This window comes from Leopardus geoffroyi, chromosome B1 (genome assembly GCF_018350155.1).
Source record: "Leopardus geoffroyi isolate Oge1 chromosome B1, O.geoffroyi_Oge1_pat1.0, whole genome shotgun sequence".
Taxonomy (NCBI): Eukaryota; Metazoa; Chordata; class Mammalia; order Carnivora; family Felidae; genus Leopardus; species Leopardus geoffroyi.
Genome location: NC_059327.1, coordinates 155,268,704 through 155,285,646, shown reverse-complemented (window position 1 = coordinate 155,285,646; position 16,943 = coordinate 155,268,704). Strand labels below are relative to the sequence as shown.

At 34.6% G+C, this 16,943-nt stretch overlaps 1 protein-coding gene across 35 annotated transcripts in view; it reads left to right on the top strand.

Moving 5' to 3' along the window:
* The window catches only part of ADGRL3 (adhesion G protein-coupled receptor L3), an 828,850-nt gene that overhangs the window by 572,287 nt on the left and 239,620 nt on the right, over positions 1–16,943 (top strand). For all 35 annotated transcript variants that reach the window (XM_045473912.1, XM_045473918.1, XM_045473914.1 and 32 more), the window contains one exon: positions 14,687–14,767. In XM_045473912.1, coding sequence (XP_045329868.1) covers positions 14,687–14,767 — 81 coding nt within the window. The remainder of the gene's footprint in view (positions 1–14,686; positions 14,768–16,943) is intronic.

Genomic DNA, 16,943 nt, shown 5'->3' with positions numbered 1-16,943 from the left:
ACACTGTTCCTGTAATAAATATATTTGAATTTTTTTTTACTCTTCTCTGAAGTAAGTTGAGGTACATTTAATTTACCTTGACTGGTATCCAAAGGTCTCATTCTAATCTTCCCATAAATTTCCCTTCTCTAAGTTTTACTTACTTGGAAGCTGACAGGAAAAATGCCTGATGGGCATCATTTGAGAGTAACACATGATGAGTAGCTTTTACTTTGAGATCTGTTTCATCATACTCCTGCACTGGTAGCATTTATTCAGTCCAATCCAGGCTGCTACTTTTCATATTTTGGACCCTTCCTTGGGAGGGGAGGTGGTTATAGAGGAGGTGTTACCGTTTTGTTGCTCTCCATTTATGAACCTTGTTTCAGGTACCTTTAACATGCTTTACCATTCTTCTTTTTGAGTTAGTGTTACTTGATGTTTTCTGATCTATCAGCAGGGAGGACAGGAAAATTTAACATTTTATGTTTTTCTTAGCATGCTGGGTTAGTCTTTGAAGCAGAACTTTAAAAACATAAGCACAGCAGGCCAGCTTCCTGGCTCTGTACTCTGGAGGACAAACCTCTTTGTTGTAAATACCCTGGTCTATACTTTTCCTCTTGCCACTTGCTTCTGTGGCTCTAGAAGCAAATTTTCACCTGCTAGTTTTCCTTTGAAGTAATTTTAATATCACTTTTCAGGCACCATAGCCCTTTCTCCTGAAAAGAGAAATTCAGTCTTTCCTTTAATGGCATCAACTATTTTCAGTTCCATTATATACAGATAAATAATAGAAATATGGTGTCACTTTATCCAGGCTTTTCACAGTTTTTCATAATGATGTAATTGCCATTTACATAATTATTTTACTGGGGAAAATAAGATCAATAAAAATACATCAGTAGATGTTTGGTAGAATAGATATTAAGTCTTCTTTAGATGTTTGGTAAAAGACTATTTTTTAAAGGATCTACTTTACATAAATACACTAAATTAAAGTCTATATTTGGGGAATTAGTATGTGTGTCCTTTGGTAAAGATCTTTTCAGAAACCCCATGAATGTTTTCTGTGAGAAATGAGCAGGCTGAGAAAGTTAATGGAGTTATCAAATTTGTAACATTTCTCAAGTAAGCAAAGTTAGTTGCACTGCGAATTTGTCTCCAGTTTTGAAAGAAATTTTCCTGGAGCTTTACCCTTTGCCTTATTTATGATTAGAAGTATAACAAAGTTAATAGTTGCCTTAATTTCTTTTAGGTCATTAATATGAGGTTTCTCCAGAAATGAATTGAGTTCTTATAGTGTCTGAAACATTCAAGTGGGTCCTAGGATGACAGAGAAGGCATGGAAACTGTAGTTCCTATGCTTCCAACCCTCATAGAGTTTTATATCTGAATTGTCCTCTGTAAAGTCTTTACTAAATGTGCACATTTAGGAGCTGCTAGGTGGCTCAGTCAGTTAAGCATCGACTCTTTGTTTTGGCTCAGATCATGATCTTACGGTTCATGGGCTTAAGCCCCATGTCAGTCCCTGTGCTGGCAGTGTGGAGCCTGCGTGGGATTCTCTCTCTTTTTCTCTCTCTCTCTGTCTCTCCTTCCTGCCCCCCCCCCACTCACGCTCTCTCTCGCTCTCAAAATAAGATTAAAATAATAAAAGTTTTAAAAGATGTGTGCATTTAGATTGCTGTTCTAATTAAGACTGATTAGAAAAGTGAAAGGCTGTTTCCTTTTTGTTGCTTATAAAATTATAGCAAATGTTAAAATAGGCTTAAGAAATCCTAGAATAATTTGAAAGTAGCCTAGATGTTTGTGCACATATATGTGAACATAAATATAATTATAAATGTAGACACATACATTCCATTTACAGTTGTTCATGTGGTACACAATTTCTGGAAGGCACACATTTTTAACCATCATAATAGATAAAATAAGTATAAAGCTTATTTCACTCTTTTTGTTTTTTTGGAATTTGATACCTAGGCTGCATATTAAAAAAAGTTAAATAATTGGTATCTTCTTTTGACATTGTTTTGATAGGTGAATTGAATTATAAGTAAAAATATAGATTCAAGAAATTCATGGACTATGCCCTTTATGTAGTATTTAACCATAGGTAAAATATCAAAAAACCACCTCATCTTTTTTTTTTCTCTCTCTCTTCAAAAGCACTTTGTAATATGGTCAATCATATTCCCAAATATTAGAAGAGAATTAGGAGAGTTAACATAACAAATAACTTTAGTCTTACAGAGTTCTAGCATCCTTCTTGTGATCATTCCTCTGCCAGCCGTTTATTTGCAATCATTAAGCTATTACATTGACTTCTGAAATGTTCTACTTCTGATTAAAAGAATATCATGAAATCTGTGCCATTGGTGACATTTTAGATCATGGTGCATTCTTAATAATGCAATGTAGGGATCGATATATATTAAAAAAATATGGTTAAACAATTGAAGCTCTAAACTACCTTTTAGAACAGGCTTAACAAAATGCAGAATATCAGTGTGCTTTAATAGGCAACAAAACAAATATATATATATATATATATATATATATATATATATATATATATATGATCATGTGAGTATATGTGTGTATGTGCAGGTATGTGTTATAAAGATATTGAATAACTCCACAAAGATATACAAAATACTGGAAAGAGATATTGCCTGTGGGAAGTCAGCAGGTGGGTTAGATGCTATCATTTTGTCCCAGTTGAATATGTATCATGTACATATAATATCTATTCAAATAAGTAGTACATTGAATAACAGGAGTTTTTAGAATTAAAATAAATGCCAGTTCTTAAATTGTATATTGGAACAAATCACCACATACTTTGAAGCTTTAACAATGCAAATTTATCATCTTATATTTTTCTAGAACAAAAGTTCAATACGAGTCTCACCAGGCTAAAATCAGTTCTCTCTGTAGACTCTGGGAAGGATCCTTGTCAAAGGTTCTAGAAATAACCATCATTCTTTGGTTCTGGTCCACATCCTCTGTCTTCTAAGCCATCAATGACTTGCCTTGTCTCTCTTGCAATATATCCCTCTTATTCCTCTGCCTCCCTTTTCCACTTTCAAGCACTCACATCGTTAGATAGGATAATCTCCAATTTCAACCTTAATCATGTCTGCAAAATCATTATGGCACTTAAGATAACACAGACACAGATTCTGAGGATTAAGAAGTGGGCATCTTTAGGGGGACCATTATTCTACCCAACATAAGCTATAAGCAAAATATCTGAAGTGACTGTAATTCAGACACTCAGAATTAAATCAGAGTTGCTCTGGCAGTGAAGGAGGCTTAGGAACAGCCTTTTTTATGTCCTTTGTTAATTGACCAACTGGAATTATTGATCCCTAAGTTCTTGCTAACATCACAGTTCTCCTGATTAGGTTTGCCTACGTTACTCAAAATCTTTTCTAATCTAGTTTATCATAGCTGCCCACCCTGAACACACATACCCTCAATTCTATAGACCTGAATATTAACCGCTTGGATAGTAAAACATTTTCTTCTTACTTTACCATATGCAAACATGAACTCAGTACAATGATGATTAAAAAAAAAACAGCAAAGATGTGAGTGTGGGTATAATTTGGAGAGGAGGGGATTGAAGTCCACTTGAAGTCTTTTTTTTCCAGTTTTTGGAAATCAGAATGATTCAAACAGATCTGTATTACTGAACCCTAGCCCTGTTGAACGCATCCATTTAAAGAATTTTTTTTTTTTCAACGTTTATTTATTTTTGGGACAGAGAGAGACAGAGCATGAACGGGGGAGGGGCAGAGAGAGAGGGAGACACAGAATCGGAAACAGGCTCCAGGCTCTGAGCCATCAGCCCAGAGCCTGATGCGGGGCTCGAACTCACGGACCGCGAGATCGTGACCTGGCTGAAGTCGGACGCTTAACCGACTGCGCCACCCAGGCGCCCCATGAACGCATCCATTTAAAAGAAGAAAAAAAAAAAGCCAGGAGAGGGCTAATATACCTACATTCCTGTTGAGAATTTAATGTTTTGCTCATCGTCTAAGAAAAGTAATTTTATAATCCTGGTTATTCTGTGATTTAGTCTTTTAGTAATATCAACACTTAAATTTAGGTAGTCTAGAAATAGAGAAGTAAAAATTTCTAATGTTTCACAAATTATAGTATATTTGTCTTCTCTCTCCACCCCCGTTGGTATATTTATAGGATGTGAAGGCAGTGAGTTATAGAGTAAGAACATGGTCTCTGGATTTGAAACCCAATTCCCACACACACTATTGTGTAACCTTTGAAAATACACTTAACCTTACTGAGCTTTAGATTTCACGTTTTTAAAATAGGAAACAATATTTGGCTCGCCGGGTGCTTCTTAGTATTAGGCTCTTAGAAAATAACCATTTTTATTAACATGATCTTCAGTTTTAATGTATTCATTCCCATTTATTTTTGGAGGATTATAAAAAACTAGAAATTCAGGGAAGATAAATGCCCCGATTTTTTTGGTTTATTGTTATAATGCTTGCGACAATAGGTTTTTGAGGTTTCATGGAATAATTTTTGAAGTGGTGCTTCCAGAATTTGATGTTTGTCATTTAACTACCAAATCTATTTTTCATGCTTGTGAAAGAGAGAAATATATGTGTGTGGTTTTGTCAAATACATTTCCCTTTATATTTGTGAGCTCCTGAAATTCATCATTAATATAAAGCATTCCTCAGGCCAACACAATTTCAACACTAGGACCAATGAGATATTTTGCAGGCCAGCAGAATTCGTTTCTTTCAGATTGTTGATTTCTTCCAGACAGTTGCTTTCCTGAATTTGACATTAAATTGATTTTTCATAATATAACTTCTTAATTTAGATATCATAATGATCTTATGGTTGTTTCTAAAAAGGCCTTATGTTTATAGATACATACTCAAATAATGTACAAGTGAAATTATATGATGTTTGGGATTTGCTTCAAAACATTCTGGAATGAGGAAGGAGGCATTGAGGGACAGAGAGGAAATCATATAGGCCCTGAATTGACCATTGTTAAAACTGAGTAATAGGGATATATTATTTATTCTTTTTTTGGGGAGGTACATTTCTGAAAATGTTTATTATTTTAAAATCATCTTTTTCTTTTGCCTGCTTCCACCTGTTTTTCCCTGTCCCCTATCCCTCTAAGTCACATGATCTGTAAGCATCCGCGCCTAATGTTCCTTCTCCTTCAACACCTGACATTGTGTCCTCCAGGTACTGTTTTTTCTTACTTCAGTTACCTCAGTTAGATACTGTTGTCCTGCCCTTCTCTCGGATCTCTATCAAAGTATGTATCATGCTTCACTATTGTTGTTTAATCCACATCTAAACCTAAATTTCTTTTGTGGAGGGGTATTATCTTGCTTATATGGTATGGTTAAGATTGGCCACTAAAGGAAGTGAGTCCTGAAAAATCATTTGCTGAATGAAATGCACACATGTACACACAAACAAGAAAGTTACTTTTGCTTCAGATTACTCCATCTGTTTTCTGTGTGCAAATAATATCCACGGGGGAGAAGGCCATCAGTGACCTTTGCACCTCCATCAATGACTTTATATCTTCAATAAGTCAAGCATGTTGTGATTTCTTTGCTACCTCATATTTTACTAAATTCACTGAGAATAAGTATGAATAATAAGATAAAGGGGGAAAAGGAAGTCAGTATAAAAAGATAAGTATCAAATTGGTGACTTTACAGCTCTTTTCTTTGATGATTACTTTTGATTGGTGTTTACGTCTTTACCTTAAAGCTGATTTTATAAATGCCAGATGGTTATAGTCAGACTGGGATTTGAAGACAAAAAAAAGCAAGCTGTTATAATGCTAGGCACACCCAATTTTCCATCAGCACAAACAACATATTGACCTCTGATATTTTTTATCAGTAGCTGAGATTATTTTCAACAAGAAACTAAACTTTTTTTTTTACCGTTGAGAAGGAGTCTTAGCTACTTTCAGAATATTTGAAAAACTTAGAAAAAGTCCATATGCCATTCTTAACCGTAGTTTAGTAAGTAGATTCCCACATTCCGCATGAAATCATTATTATCGTAGGACAGAGAGATTCAGAGATGTAACCTGTTATCATCCTAAAGGTTGTAAAAGGAAAATGATAATATTATTTAAAACTTCAAGAGCAAAAATGTGAGATCTATTTTATTGTTTTTTAAGGAGGGGGAATGTCATGCCTCTAGAGGAAATAATCAAGTTTAGCAGTTGAAAATTTAAAACAAACAAACAAAAGGCATGAAATCTGCCTAGAGGGCCATATACTACTAAACTTGTTTACACTATGATATAGAAAATGAGAAAAATTTGAATTGACAGATGATGTAACTAGAGAAACCAATGGGGACTTTATGGTGGGAAGTGTGTTTTTGCTTTAGGAAGAAAGTTGTGTTCATTTCCAAATTATACCCATATTTTATTTATGTCTTCTTTTCTTCTTCAGTCATTGGTGATAGTATTAATATGTTTATCAATATGTGTACAATTTGAAATACAAAAGCATGGGGAAAAAGCATCTGATACAGTACATTGTGTTATTTTATTCTTCATTATTAATATTAGATTTGGGCCCTTATCTGTACTTTTATCTTTTAACAGTTTCCTATCAGAGTCAGATATTGTCACTTTTCTCTTGAACTCTTCAAATGCTATTCGTGGAAATCACATTAGGCCTTCCTTGATCATCTGTTTAAAATTGCAGCTTGCCTCTGCTGCTCTAGATCCCCTTTAGTGTGTTCTGTTTCCATTGCCCCATCTTGTACATAAAGTATCATTGATGTATTACTGATTGTATTAATTGCTTACTGTCTGTCTCCCCTTACATAAGACTGTGCATTAGCCTTTAATTTGTTGTATAATGTATGCCAAGTATCTAGAAAGGCATTTGTCATGTATCAGGTACTCAACTAATATTGGCTGATAAATTAATTAATTATATAATGAATTTGTAATAATAATAATAATAGATAAAAATTTTAAGTACTTACTATGTACCAAGCACTGTTCTAATTACTACATATGCATAAGTTCATTTAACCTTCAAAACACCCCTATAAGTAAGTGCTATTATAATCCCCGTTATACACATGAGGAAACTGAAGCACATAGAAGTTAAACAACTTGATAGTTCCTGGCTGATTAGTTATATGGCTAATGGTTAAATGGTTAAAAAGTGGCAGAGTCCAGATACCAACATAGGTAGTTCTGTTCCCAGGACATGATCTTATTTTTATACTAAACAGCCTTTGGTTTTTAGATATAGCCTTACAGGGGAAAAATGTATGTAGTTTCATAATAAATAAATAATTAATGTCTTAACACATCTGAAAGATTATGCCCCACATGCCTTGAAAATAATGGCTTACTAAATAAAGCTTCAGAGTTAAAAGATAGTGAGGGTATGTTTATTTTTTTCTGCAGGCTAGCTGTAAAGCATCCCTTTCTTACCATCCTCTTGACAACTACCACCTTGATTTGACTTTTGAAAGTCACCAACTTCTCAAGGTGTCAGTTTCCTCATTCTAAAATGTGGGTTGGGGCTATAAGCTATCAAATATCTTTCTCCCTCCAAATTCTGTGGCTCTAAAAATGTATTTCTGTGCTCTGATGTACAAGTAAAGTATTGACAGTAGAAAAAAAAAAAACTTTTCTCTTCTACCTAATGCTAGTCAAGCCTTTCCTATATTTGAAATTGGTAGAAATTGAACAGGATTCCTCAATAAAATAGAAATTAGATGAAAGCTGAAAAAGAGATGGAAAATAAAACATTAATGGCTTTTCCAGAATCCATAAGCTACCCAACAATTTCCCTATTGCCATTGTTTTCCTTGACTCCTTAGCAATAAATCATGAAGCTTTTTTTTTCTCTCTCCCTTTTAATTCTTTTATGAAACCTATCATTCACTACTGTTTATTCCTTTGGTAAATACTTTGTAGGAACTTACGGTAAAATGACAGGTGAATAGCAGCACCAGGAAACTCCTCTAAATTGCATTAATCCTATAATATAAATGTGTGAAATTTAAATCCATGGCACAAAATAATTAAGTAAAAGGGTATATAGATAAATCTTAACCTGGGAATATATTTCGTATAAGAAACAAAGATCACAGAAAATAACTAAGCTTGGTTATCAGTGTATCTACCTTGAAGGAACTAGAAGATCAAAGTCAATAACTAATAAATCCAACAATAGCCATCAAAAAAGTTCAATGAAAGTTATTAAGAAAATTTCAAAATTTCACTTAAGTGGGGAAAATAGAATGATTAAATAATGAAATATTATTATAACCAAAATACAAACATTTTCAAAAATTATCTTATTCCAACTTACTTAAAGACAATTCAAACAAATGGAGATCCATTTAAAAGAAAGTGAAGACAAAATATTTTAAAAGTTTATCCTCCAAATTAGAGAATTAGTGCAATTCTGATCAAAATCTCAATATGATTCTTTGAGTTTAAAATCCAAAAAAAAATAAAATAAAATAAAATTCAGGAGAAAAAAGTAAACAAATCTATATCTTTTTAATTTGGAAAAGTAAGGGAAAAATTGGAGCAGTGGTTTCACACTTGGATATATAAAGCTTCTGTTACAAGAACAAGACCAGTCTAGTGTAAGACAGTAGAGCATGGTAAAGAAAGTGATAAATGAGAAGGCAGGTATGTTCCCTGTCTAAAATATTTTAGTCAAATCTTGAAAACCAGTATGCATTTGCCTTGCTTTTTATCTTCCTATGCTCTTTTGAATTGATCACATTTTTATTTTATTTTAGTATTACTATTTTTTAAATTTATATCCAAGTTAGCATATAGTGCAATAGTGATTTCAGGGGTAGATTCCAGTGATTCATCCCCCATATACAACACCCAGTGCTCATCCCAACAAGTGTCTTCCTTAATGCCCCATTGCCCATTTAGCCCATCCCCCATCCACAACCCCTCCAACAACCCTCAATTTGTTCTCTATACTGAAGAGTCTCTTATGTTTTGTCCCCTCCCTGTTTTTATATTATTTTGCTTCCCTTCCATTATGTTCATCTGTTTTGTATCCTAAATTCCACATATTAGTGAAGTCATATGATATTTGTCTTTCTCTGACTAATTTTGCTTAGCATAATACCTTCTAGTTCCATCCATGTAGTTGCAAATGGCAAGATTTCATTCTTTTTTGATCGCCGAGTAATACTCCATTGTTTGTGTGTGTGTGTGTGTGTGTGTGTGTGTGTGTGTGTGTGTGTGTGTCTTTATCCATTCATCTGTCAATGGATGTTTAGGCTCTTTGCATACTTTGGCTATTGTTGATAGTGCTGCTATAAACATTGGGGTGCATATGCCCCTTCAAAACAGCACACCTGTATCCCTTGGATAAATACCTAGTAGTTCACTTTCTGGGTCCGTAGGGTAGTTCTATTTTTAATTTTTTGAGGAACCTCCACACTTTTTAGCAGAGTGGCTGCACCAGTTTGCATTCCCACCAGCAGTGCAAAAGTGATCCTCTTTCTCTGCATGCTCACCAACATCTGTTGTTGCCTGAGTCGGTAATGTTAGCCATTCTGACAGGGGGGAGGTGGTATCTCATTGTGGTTTTGATTTGTATTTCCCTGATGATGAGTGATGTTGAGCATTTTTTCGTGTGCAGTTGGCCATCTGGATGTCTTCTTTGGCAAAGCGTCTATTCATGTCTTTTGCCCATTTCTTCGCTGGATTATTTGTTTTTTGGGTGTTGAGTTTGAGAAGTTCTTTATAGATTTTGGATACTAACCCTTTATCTGATATGTCATTTGCAAATATCTTCTCCCATTCATTTAGTTGCCTTTTAGTTTTGCTGATTGTTTCCTTCACCTTGCAGAAGCTTTTTATTTGATGAGCTCCCAATAGTTCATTTTATCCTTTTGTTTCCCTTGCCTCTGGAGACATGTTGAGTAAGAAGTTGCTGCAACTGAGGTCAAAGAGGTTTTTGCCTGCTTTCTCCTCTAGGATTTTGTTGACTTCCTGTCTTATGTTTAGGCTCTTCATCCGTTTTCAGTTTATTTTTGTGAATAGTGTAAGTAAGTGGTCCAGGTTCAATCTTTTGTATATCACTGTCCAGTTTTCCCAACACCATTTGCTGAAGAGACTGTCTTTGTTCCACTGGATATTCTTTCCTGCTTTGTCAAAGATTAGTTGGCCATACATTTTGGGTCCATTTCTGAGTTCTCTATTCTGTTCCATTGATCTAAGTGTCTGTTTTTGTGCCAGTATCATATTGTCTTAATGATTACAGCTTTGTAATACATCCTGAAGTCTGGAATTGTGATGCCTCCAGCTTTGGTTTTCTTTTTCAGGACTGCTTTGACTATTTGGGTTTTTTTCTGGTTCCATAAAAATTTTATCATTGTTTGTTCTAGCTCTTTGAAGAATGCTGGTGTTATTTTGATATGTAGATTGCTTTGGGTAGTATCGACACTTTAACAAAATTTCTTCTTCCAATCCATGAACATGGAGTATTTTTTTCACTTTTTATATCTTTTTCAGTTTCTTTCATAAGCTTTCTATAGTTTTCAGTGTATAGATTTTTTACCTCTTTGGTTAGATTTATTCCTAGGTATTTTATGCTTTTTGGTATAATTGTAAATGGGATCGATTCCTTGATTTCTCTTTCTGCTGCTTCATTATTGGTGTATAGAAATGCAACCGATTTCTGTGCTTTGATTTTATGTCCTACAGCTTAGTTGAATTCATGGAACAGTTCTAGCAGTTTTTTGGGGTTTTTGCTTTTTTTTTTTTTTTTGGTGGAATCTTTTGGGCTTTCCATGTAGAGTATCATGTTGTCTGCAAGGAGTGAAAATTTGACTTCCTCCTTGCTGATTTGGATGCCTTTTATTTCATTTGTTGTCTAATTGCTGAGGCTAGGACTTCCGATACCATGTTGGATAACTGTAGTGAAAGTGGACATCCCTGTTATGTTCCTGACCTTAGGGGAAAATCTCTCAGTTTTTCCCCATTGAGGATGATATTAGCGGTAGGTCTTTCATGTAAGGCTTTTATGATCCTTTTATCTCTACTTTCTTGAGTTTGTTTTTGTTTTTGTTTTTGTTTTTTATCAATAAAGGATGCTGTATTTTTCAAATGCTTTCTCTGCATCTATTGAGAGGATCATGTGGTTCTTGTCCTTTATTTTATTAATGTGATGTATCATGTTGATTGATTTCCAGATATTTAACCAGTCCTGCATTCCAGGTATAAATCCCACTTGATCGTGGTGAATAATTATTTTGTGTATTGTTGGATCCAGTTGGCTAGTTGAGAATTTTTGTGTCTGTGTTCATCAGGGAAATTGGTCTGCAGTTTTCCTTTTTAGTGGGGTCCTTGTCTGGTTTTGGAATCAAGGTAATGCTGGCCTCATAAAATGAGCTTGGAAGTTTTCCTTCTATTTCTATTTTTTTGGAACAGCTTCAAAAGAATAGGTGTTAACTCTTCTTTAAATGTTTGATAGCATTCCTCTGGAAAGCTGTCCAGCTCTGGACTCTTGTTTTTTATGAGATTTTTGGTTTTCACATTTTTGGTTGAATATTCTTTGCCATAATATCTAGGAGGAAGATACATGGAAGTTAGTTATTGTTTTAACCACAGTGTATTATTATTATTATTATTATTATTATTATTTTACAGTAATTCTTAATGAGGGGATAGATCTTTGATAGTCATTGGGTTGTTTGTTTTTTACAAACTGTAACTTCTCATGTTGTGCAATGCTGTCCCTGATGAGAAGTAATTACCTCCCTGAGAGTCATTGCCTTAGTTAAGCACAGATTAGAATAGGTTTTATAACTTTTTATGTATATTTGTGGAGACAAATGCATGAGTATCATTGATTTAAAGTGAAGCAGAAATCTTTCTTTCAGTATTTGGCTTATGTAGTTAATCAACAGCAACCTCCAAAATTTCTGGATTTTGTTCTATGGATCAGAAATCTCAATCACCAAATTGAAGTCTATTGCTGCCTTTCTGCCATTCCTCTAAGGCTGAGAGCCCCTGTCAATTCCTGCCACTGTGGCTCTTCCCGCCACAACTCAGCCACAGTTTGCTAGAGTTCTCATTGGAGAGAGAATGGAAATTACGGCAAACCAAGTTCAGGACTTGACTGTCAATATCCTCATTCCACTCTGCTGCCTCTTTGATATTCCAACCCCCTTAGGGATATACACAGTGAGATCTCGTGCTACCTGAAGTATCCCTGTTGAGAACTCTTGAAGTTACATGCTTATCCCAAGAACAGAGGCAAATGTGACATTTAAAGGGGCTTTTAACTTCAAACTGAATGTAGGGGTGACAGTTGCACAAGCAGTTACTTGTCAGAGTTTAATCACTAAAATCTATAGACTTTTTCCCCAGGTTTAGTATACTGAGACCTTCTTTGAGAAAAATATTCTGATTTACTTGAAAACACTTCAGATTTAGAGTCAAAACACTACTGGCCTTGCAATTTACTAGCTGTGTGTGCTTGAGCAAGTTACTCCATTTCCTCTGCTTGTTCCTTTGATTTTAAAATATGAATATATTGACATAATACCTACCTTTAATTCCCATAGTGACATGGTTGCATAAATGGAGATGATGTCTGTGTGAATGCATGATACTTATTATACGTGGTGAAAGTCATGTTCCTTGCTTAGACATGAAATCAATATTATTTTATATGCTGAGATTATCTTGAATCAACATAATGTAAAAGATGCTTATTTTTATTTACATGATCAATAAAGTTTCAAACCAGTTCATTTGTAATGACACAGGACCTTAAAAATAAAAAGTGATTTTGCAATCAAGTGTGCAAATAAGGTAAACATTAGGCATTTTTATAATTAAGATAATGTGAAGTTTTTAATAAGCTGTATTACACATGGACTGCTACCAGTGCACAGTCACTGTCTTACTTCTTTTATAACAGTGCCTTTAGTATTCCACTGAAACGTGGCCAGTGAATGTACAATATTCTTAGTTACCATTATGAGGGGCTCTGTATATTACGTCTCCACTGTGTCTGCCGTTAGCTAGAAAAATGCTGGGAGGAACAGCAGCTTCTATCAACAGGGAGCCATATTAATTATTTGAAATGTGCCTCATAAGAGGAATCAGCAGAGTTTATTACAAGTCGAATATTACTTGAAACGGGAAGGTTACTCTAACTGTTATCATAATCTATGTATCATTAACTTTCCTTGTTTAGGAAAAGAGATTAACAACCCTGTAAATGGCTATAGTAAATGTGTAAAATATAACTGCATATTCCCATTGTAGAAGGAAAGTGGTGGGTCTTCCACTCATACCCAAACCTTTTTTAGAAATAGCTTTAAAAAGTAGCTTTAGCAATTGGACTGGCTCTGTGATCGTGCTTTCTTACCTCACGATTCTAATTGCTTACAGAATCATCAGTATGCAACGAGTAGCTACTTTGAACATTAGAAAAATTTTTAGTTTTTAAGCTAGCAATTTTTTCAATCAGCATCTTGGCCTTCAAATCAACACCTTAACTCGTAAGACAGAAAGTATATTACAAATATGTTTGTGAGCTGGCAGAATGTTTTACAAGGAATAGAAAATGAATTCATCTGCCTACTTTTTTTTTAAACATTTATTTATTACTTTGGAGAGATAGAAAGAGACAGAGCACAAGGAGAGGTGGGGCAGAGAGAGAGGAAGATACAGCAGTAGGCTCCAGGGTCTGAGCTGTCAACAACAGAGCTGGACATGGGGCTCGAACCCACAAAATGTGAGATCATGACCTGAGCTGAAGTTGGACGCTCAACCGACTGAATAACCCAGGTGCCACAATCTGCCTACTTTTTATATCATGGCTAATTATTGTTTTTTCCAAAAAATACACATAGCACGAAGGGGTACTTTTCTTCAAATAACAGAAGTAAATTATAAAAAAATAAAATACAAATTAACTAGTTATAAAGTTATCTAAGTAAATGCTATCAGAGTGTTATTTGACATTGATGCCAGTCTGAAGACTGTATATTACTGGTCTGCAATGAAATAAGCGCATAAATTGAGAATAAGTCTTTAGAAACAGGGCAAATTGACAGATTACGTATTGTCTGTTTAATAACAATAAAAAATGCGGACTTGTTTTTTCATGTCTTTTTTCCTTCCATTTTATTATTTTTTTGTAAATCATTTATGTTGTATTTTTAAAAGTGTCATTCCACAATGGGTCTGTAATCCAATAATAGGAAACAAATGGTAGTTTAAGAAGGACTGATATGGGGCGCCTGGGTGGCTCAGTCGGTTGGGCGGCCGACTTCGGCTCAGGTCATGATCTCCCGGTCCGTGAGTTCGAGACCCGCGTCAGGCACTGTGCTGACCGCTCAGAGCCTGGAGCCTGTTTCGGATTCTGTGTCTCCCTCTCTCTTTGACCCTACCCTGTTCATGCTTTGTCTCTGTCTCAAAAATAAATAAACGTTTAAAAAAAAAAAAAAAAAAAGAAGGACTGATGTGATTGGTTGGTGTTTGGATGATGCATAATGCTCCTGTGTTTGAATAGATCTGTCGACACAGTTTGATGACAGTTAATTCAGTGTGAAGAAAGATAATGTGATATCACACAAATCAAATATATATATGTATAAAGGCGTAACTTCAATGTCTTCTTAATATTTATTTTTGGGTCAACAGGGCAGGCACATCATGGGCAGGTGTCATACATCTCTCCTCCAATTCACCTGGACTCTGAGCTAGAAAGACCCCCTGTGAGAGGTGAGTTGTTTATTATTATTATTACTATTACTATGGTTATTATTATTTAAAGAAAAAGAAACTGTTATTTTGACGGAGACAATTAATTAAATTATAGATAGTTTTAAATATGTATTTTGCAATACAGTACCTGTTTAAAAAGCGGGGGGGATTGTATATAAAGAATTTGAGAGCAGAAAGAGCAAATCTTATTCGTAAACTAAAGTATGAAATACCGTTCTGAGAAATATTCATAAAACAAAATAAGAAATAGAGCTACATTGTGATTCAACTAGTGGAGGACTAGTTGAAAACTAACCTAGATTTAGAGATCACCAGATAACCATTACTTTTTTTTTTTTTACTAAAACTTCTACTTGTTTTAAAAGAAATTAAGATGTCTTAAACTAAGTCATATTGACATTTATTTCCTTGCAACATGATATTTTATATTTTATTATGTTTTAAAAAATCATTATGGCATTAATATGATCATTTAGTTTTTAAAATATATGTTAAAATTACATTTTTTAAATTGATACCATCAGTTTAAAGATTTTTAAAAATGACCAGCCATACAAAATAAAAATTAAAAGTAACATTTGTTTTCCCATATCTAAATACAGAATTTTTATACTTTTAAATAAATATTATTATTTTCAAAATGTATTATAATGTTCAAAGTTGATGAAATTGATATATACTTTTTTTTTTATAAATACCAAATATTCTAAGGTTAATTTGTTTTTTCAGATTTAAGTGATTCAGGATATTTTCTTATACCTTCAACAGTATCAACCACTTGATACAATAAAAGTCATTAGGTCTGCCTTTTATGAGCAAGTTTTCTATACATGTTTTTTCCTCTGCCAGGAATCTCTTACCTTTTCTTTTCTGCCCAGTTAGTTTCTGCCAGCGTTTGAAGGCTCTGCTTTATCTTCAGTTCCTCTGTAAAGGCTTCCTTGGCTATGCACTAGGGAGAAGGGAGTGTATCTGTTCTCTGAATATCCCCTGTGCTTGCCTCAGTTATTACATTTAAGACATCCGTGTCTTACTTTTCAGCATGCATAGTTCCCTTTCTCTTCTGTAAGGTCCTCAAGGACAGAACGTGTCATAATTATTATTTCTCCTCCAGCCACTGCTCTATGCTTTGGACATAGGAGGAACTTATACACTGATTTTTAAGTAACTGAAAGTGAAGGTGACAACCTAGGTTCTGAAGGATGCATCCTCCTTTTTCAAGAAGAAAAGGAAGAAGGGATGATAATGGAATTCCATGAAATGGAAGCAGAATGAACCAAAACACAAAATTGTGAAAGTTGTGACATTTTAAAGAAATGTGCTTGGTGCACAGTAAAATGAGAGCAGTTCTCAAGGAAGAGACTGAAAAGATGCGGGAAGGCAGATTGGGAAGGATTCTGTATCACATGGCAAGGTTATATTTTATCCTGGAAAAAAAAAGGTTACGGAATACTTTTTTTTTTAAGTTTATTTATTTATTTTGAGGGAGACAAAGAGAGTGAGCAGGGGAGGGGCAGAGAGAGAGAAGGAGAGAGAGAATCCAAGCAGGCTCCATGCTCTCAGTGCAGAGCCCAAAGGGGGGCTCAAATCGACGAACCATGAGATCATGACCATAGCCAAAACCAAGAGTCAAATGCTTAAATGAATGAGCCACCCAGGCACCCCTGCAATACTTTTAAATTAAAAATTTTTTTTTTCTAAAATAAAACGAAAATAAAAATTGTTTTTCTAAATTAGTGAGGTTTTGCGTTATAACACTATGTTCTTGGTATAAGAAAAAGATCTCTGAAGCCAGTGTAGATAAGAAGAGATTAACAGAGGGGAGGGAGTTTCAGTCATCCGGGTAAAAGATTACTGGGAAATTAGAAATGTGTCTGCTACTATGGCAAGGTCTTCAGTTCCTCTGTCAGGGCTTCCTTGGCTATGCACTAGGGAGAAGGGAGTGTATCTGTTCTCTGAATGTCCCCTGTGCTTGCCTCAGTTATAACATTTAAGACATCCGTGTCTTATTTTTCAGCATGCATATTTTATACTGAAGAGACATAGCATTTGAGTGAACAGACTTAGGGAAAAGGAGCAGAAATGCCTCTAAATTAATATGGATTAACTGCTTGGATGCTTAAGACATAATCCTTCATCACGAGGAATAGATGAATTTTAAATTGGTGCATTGTTT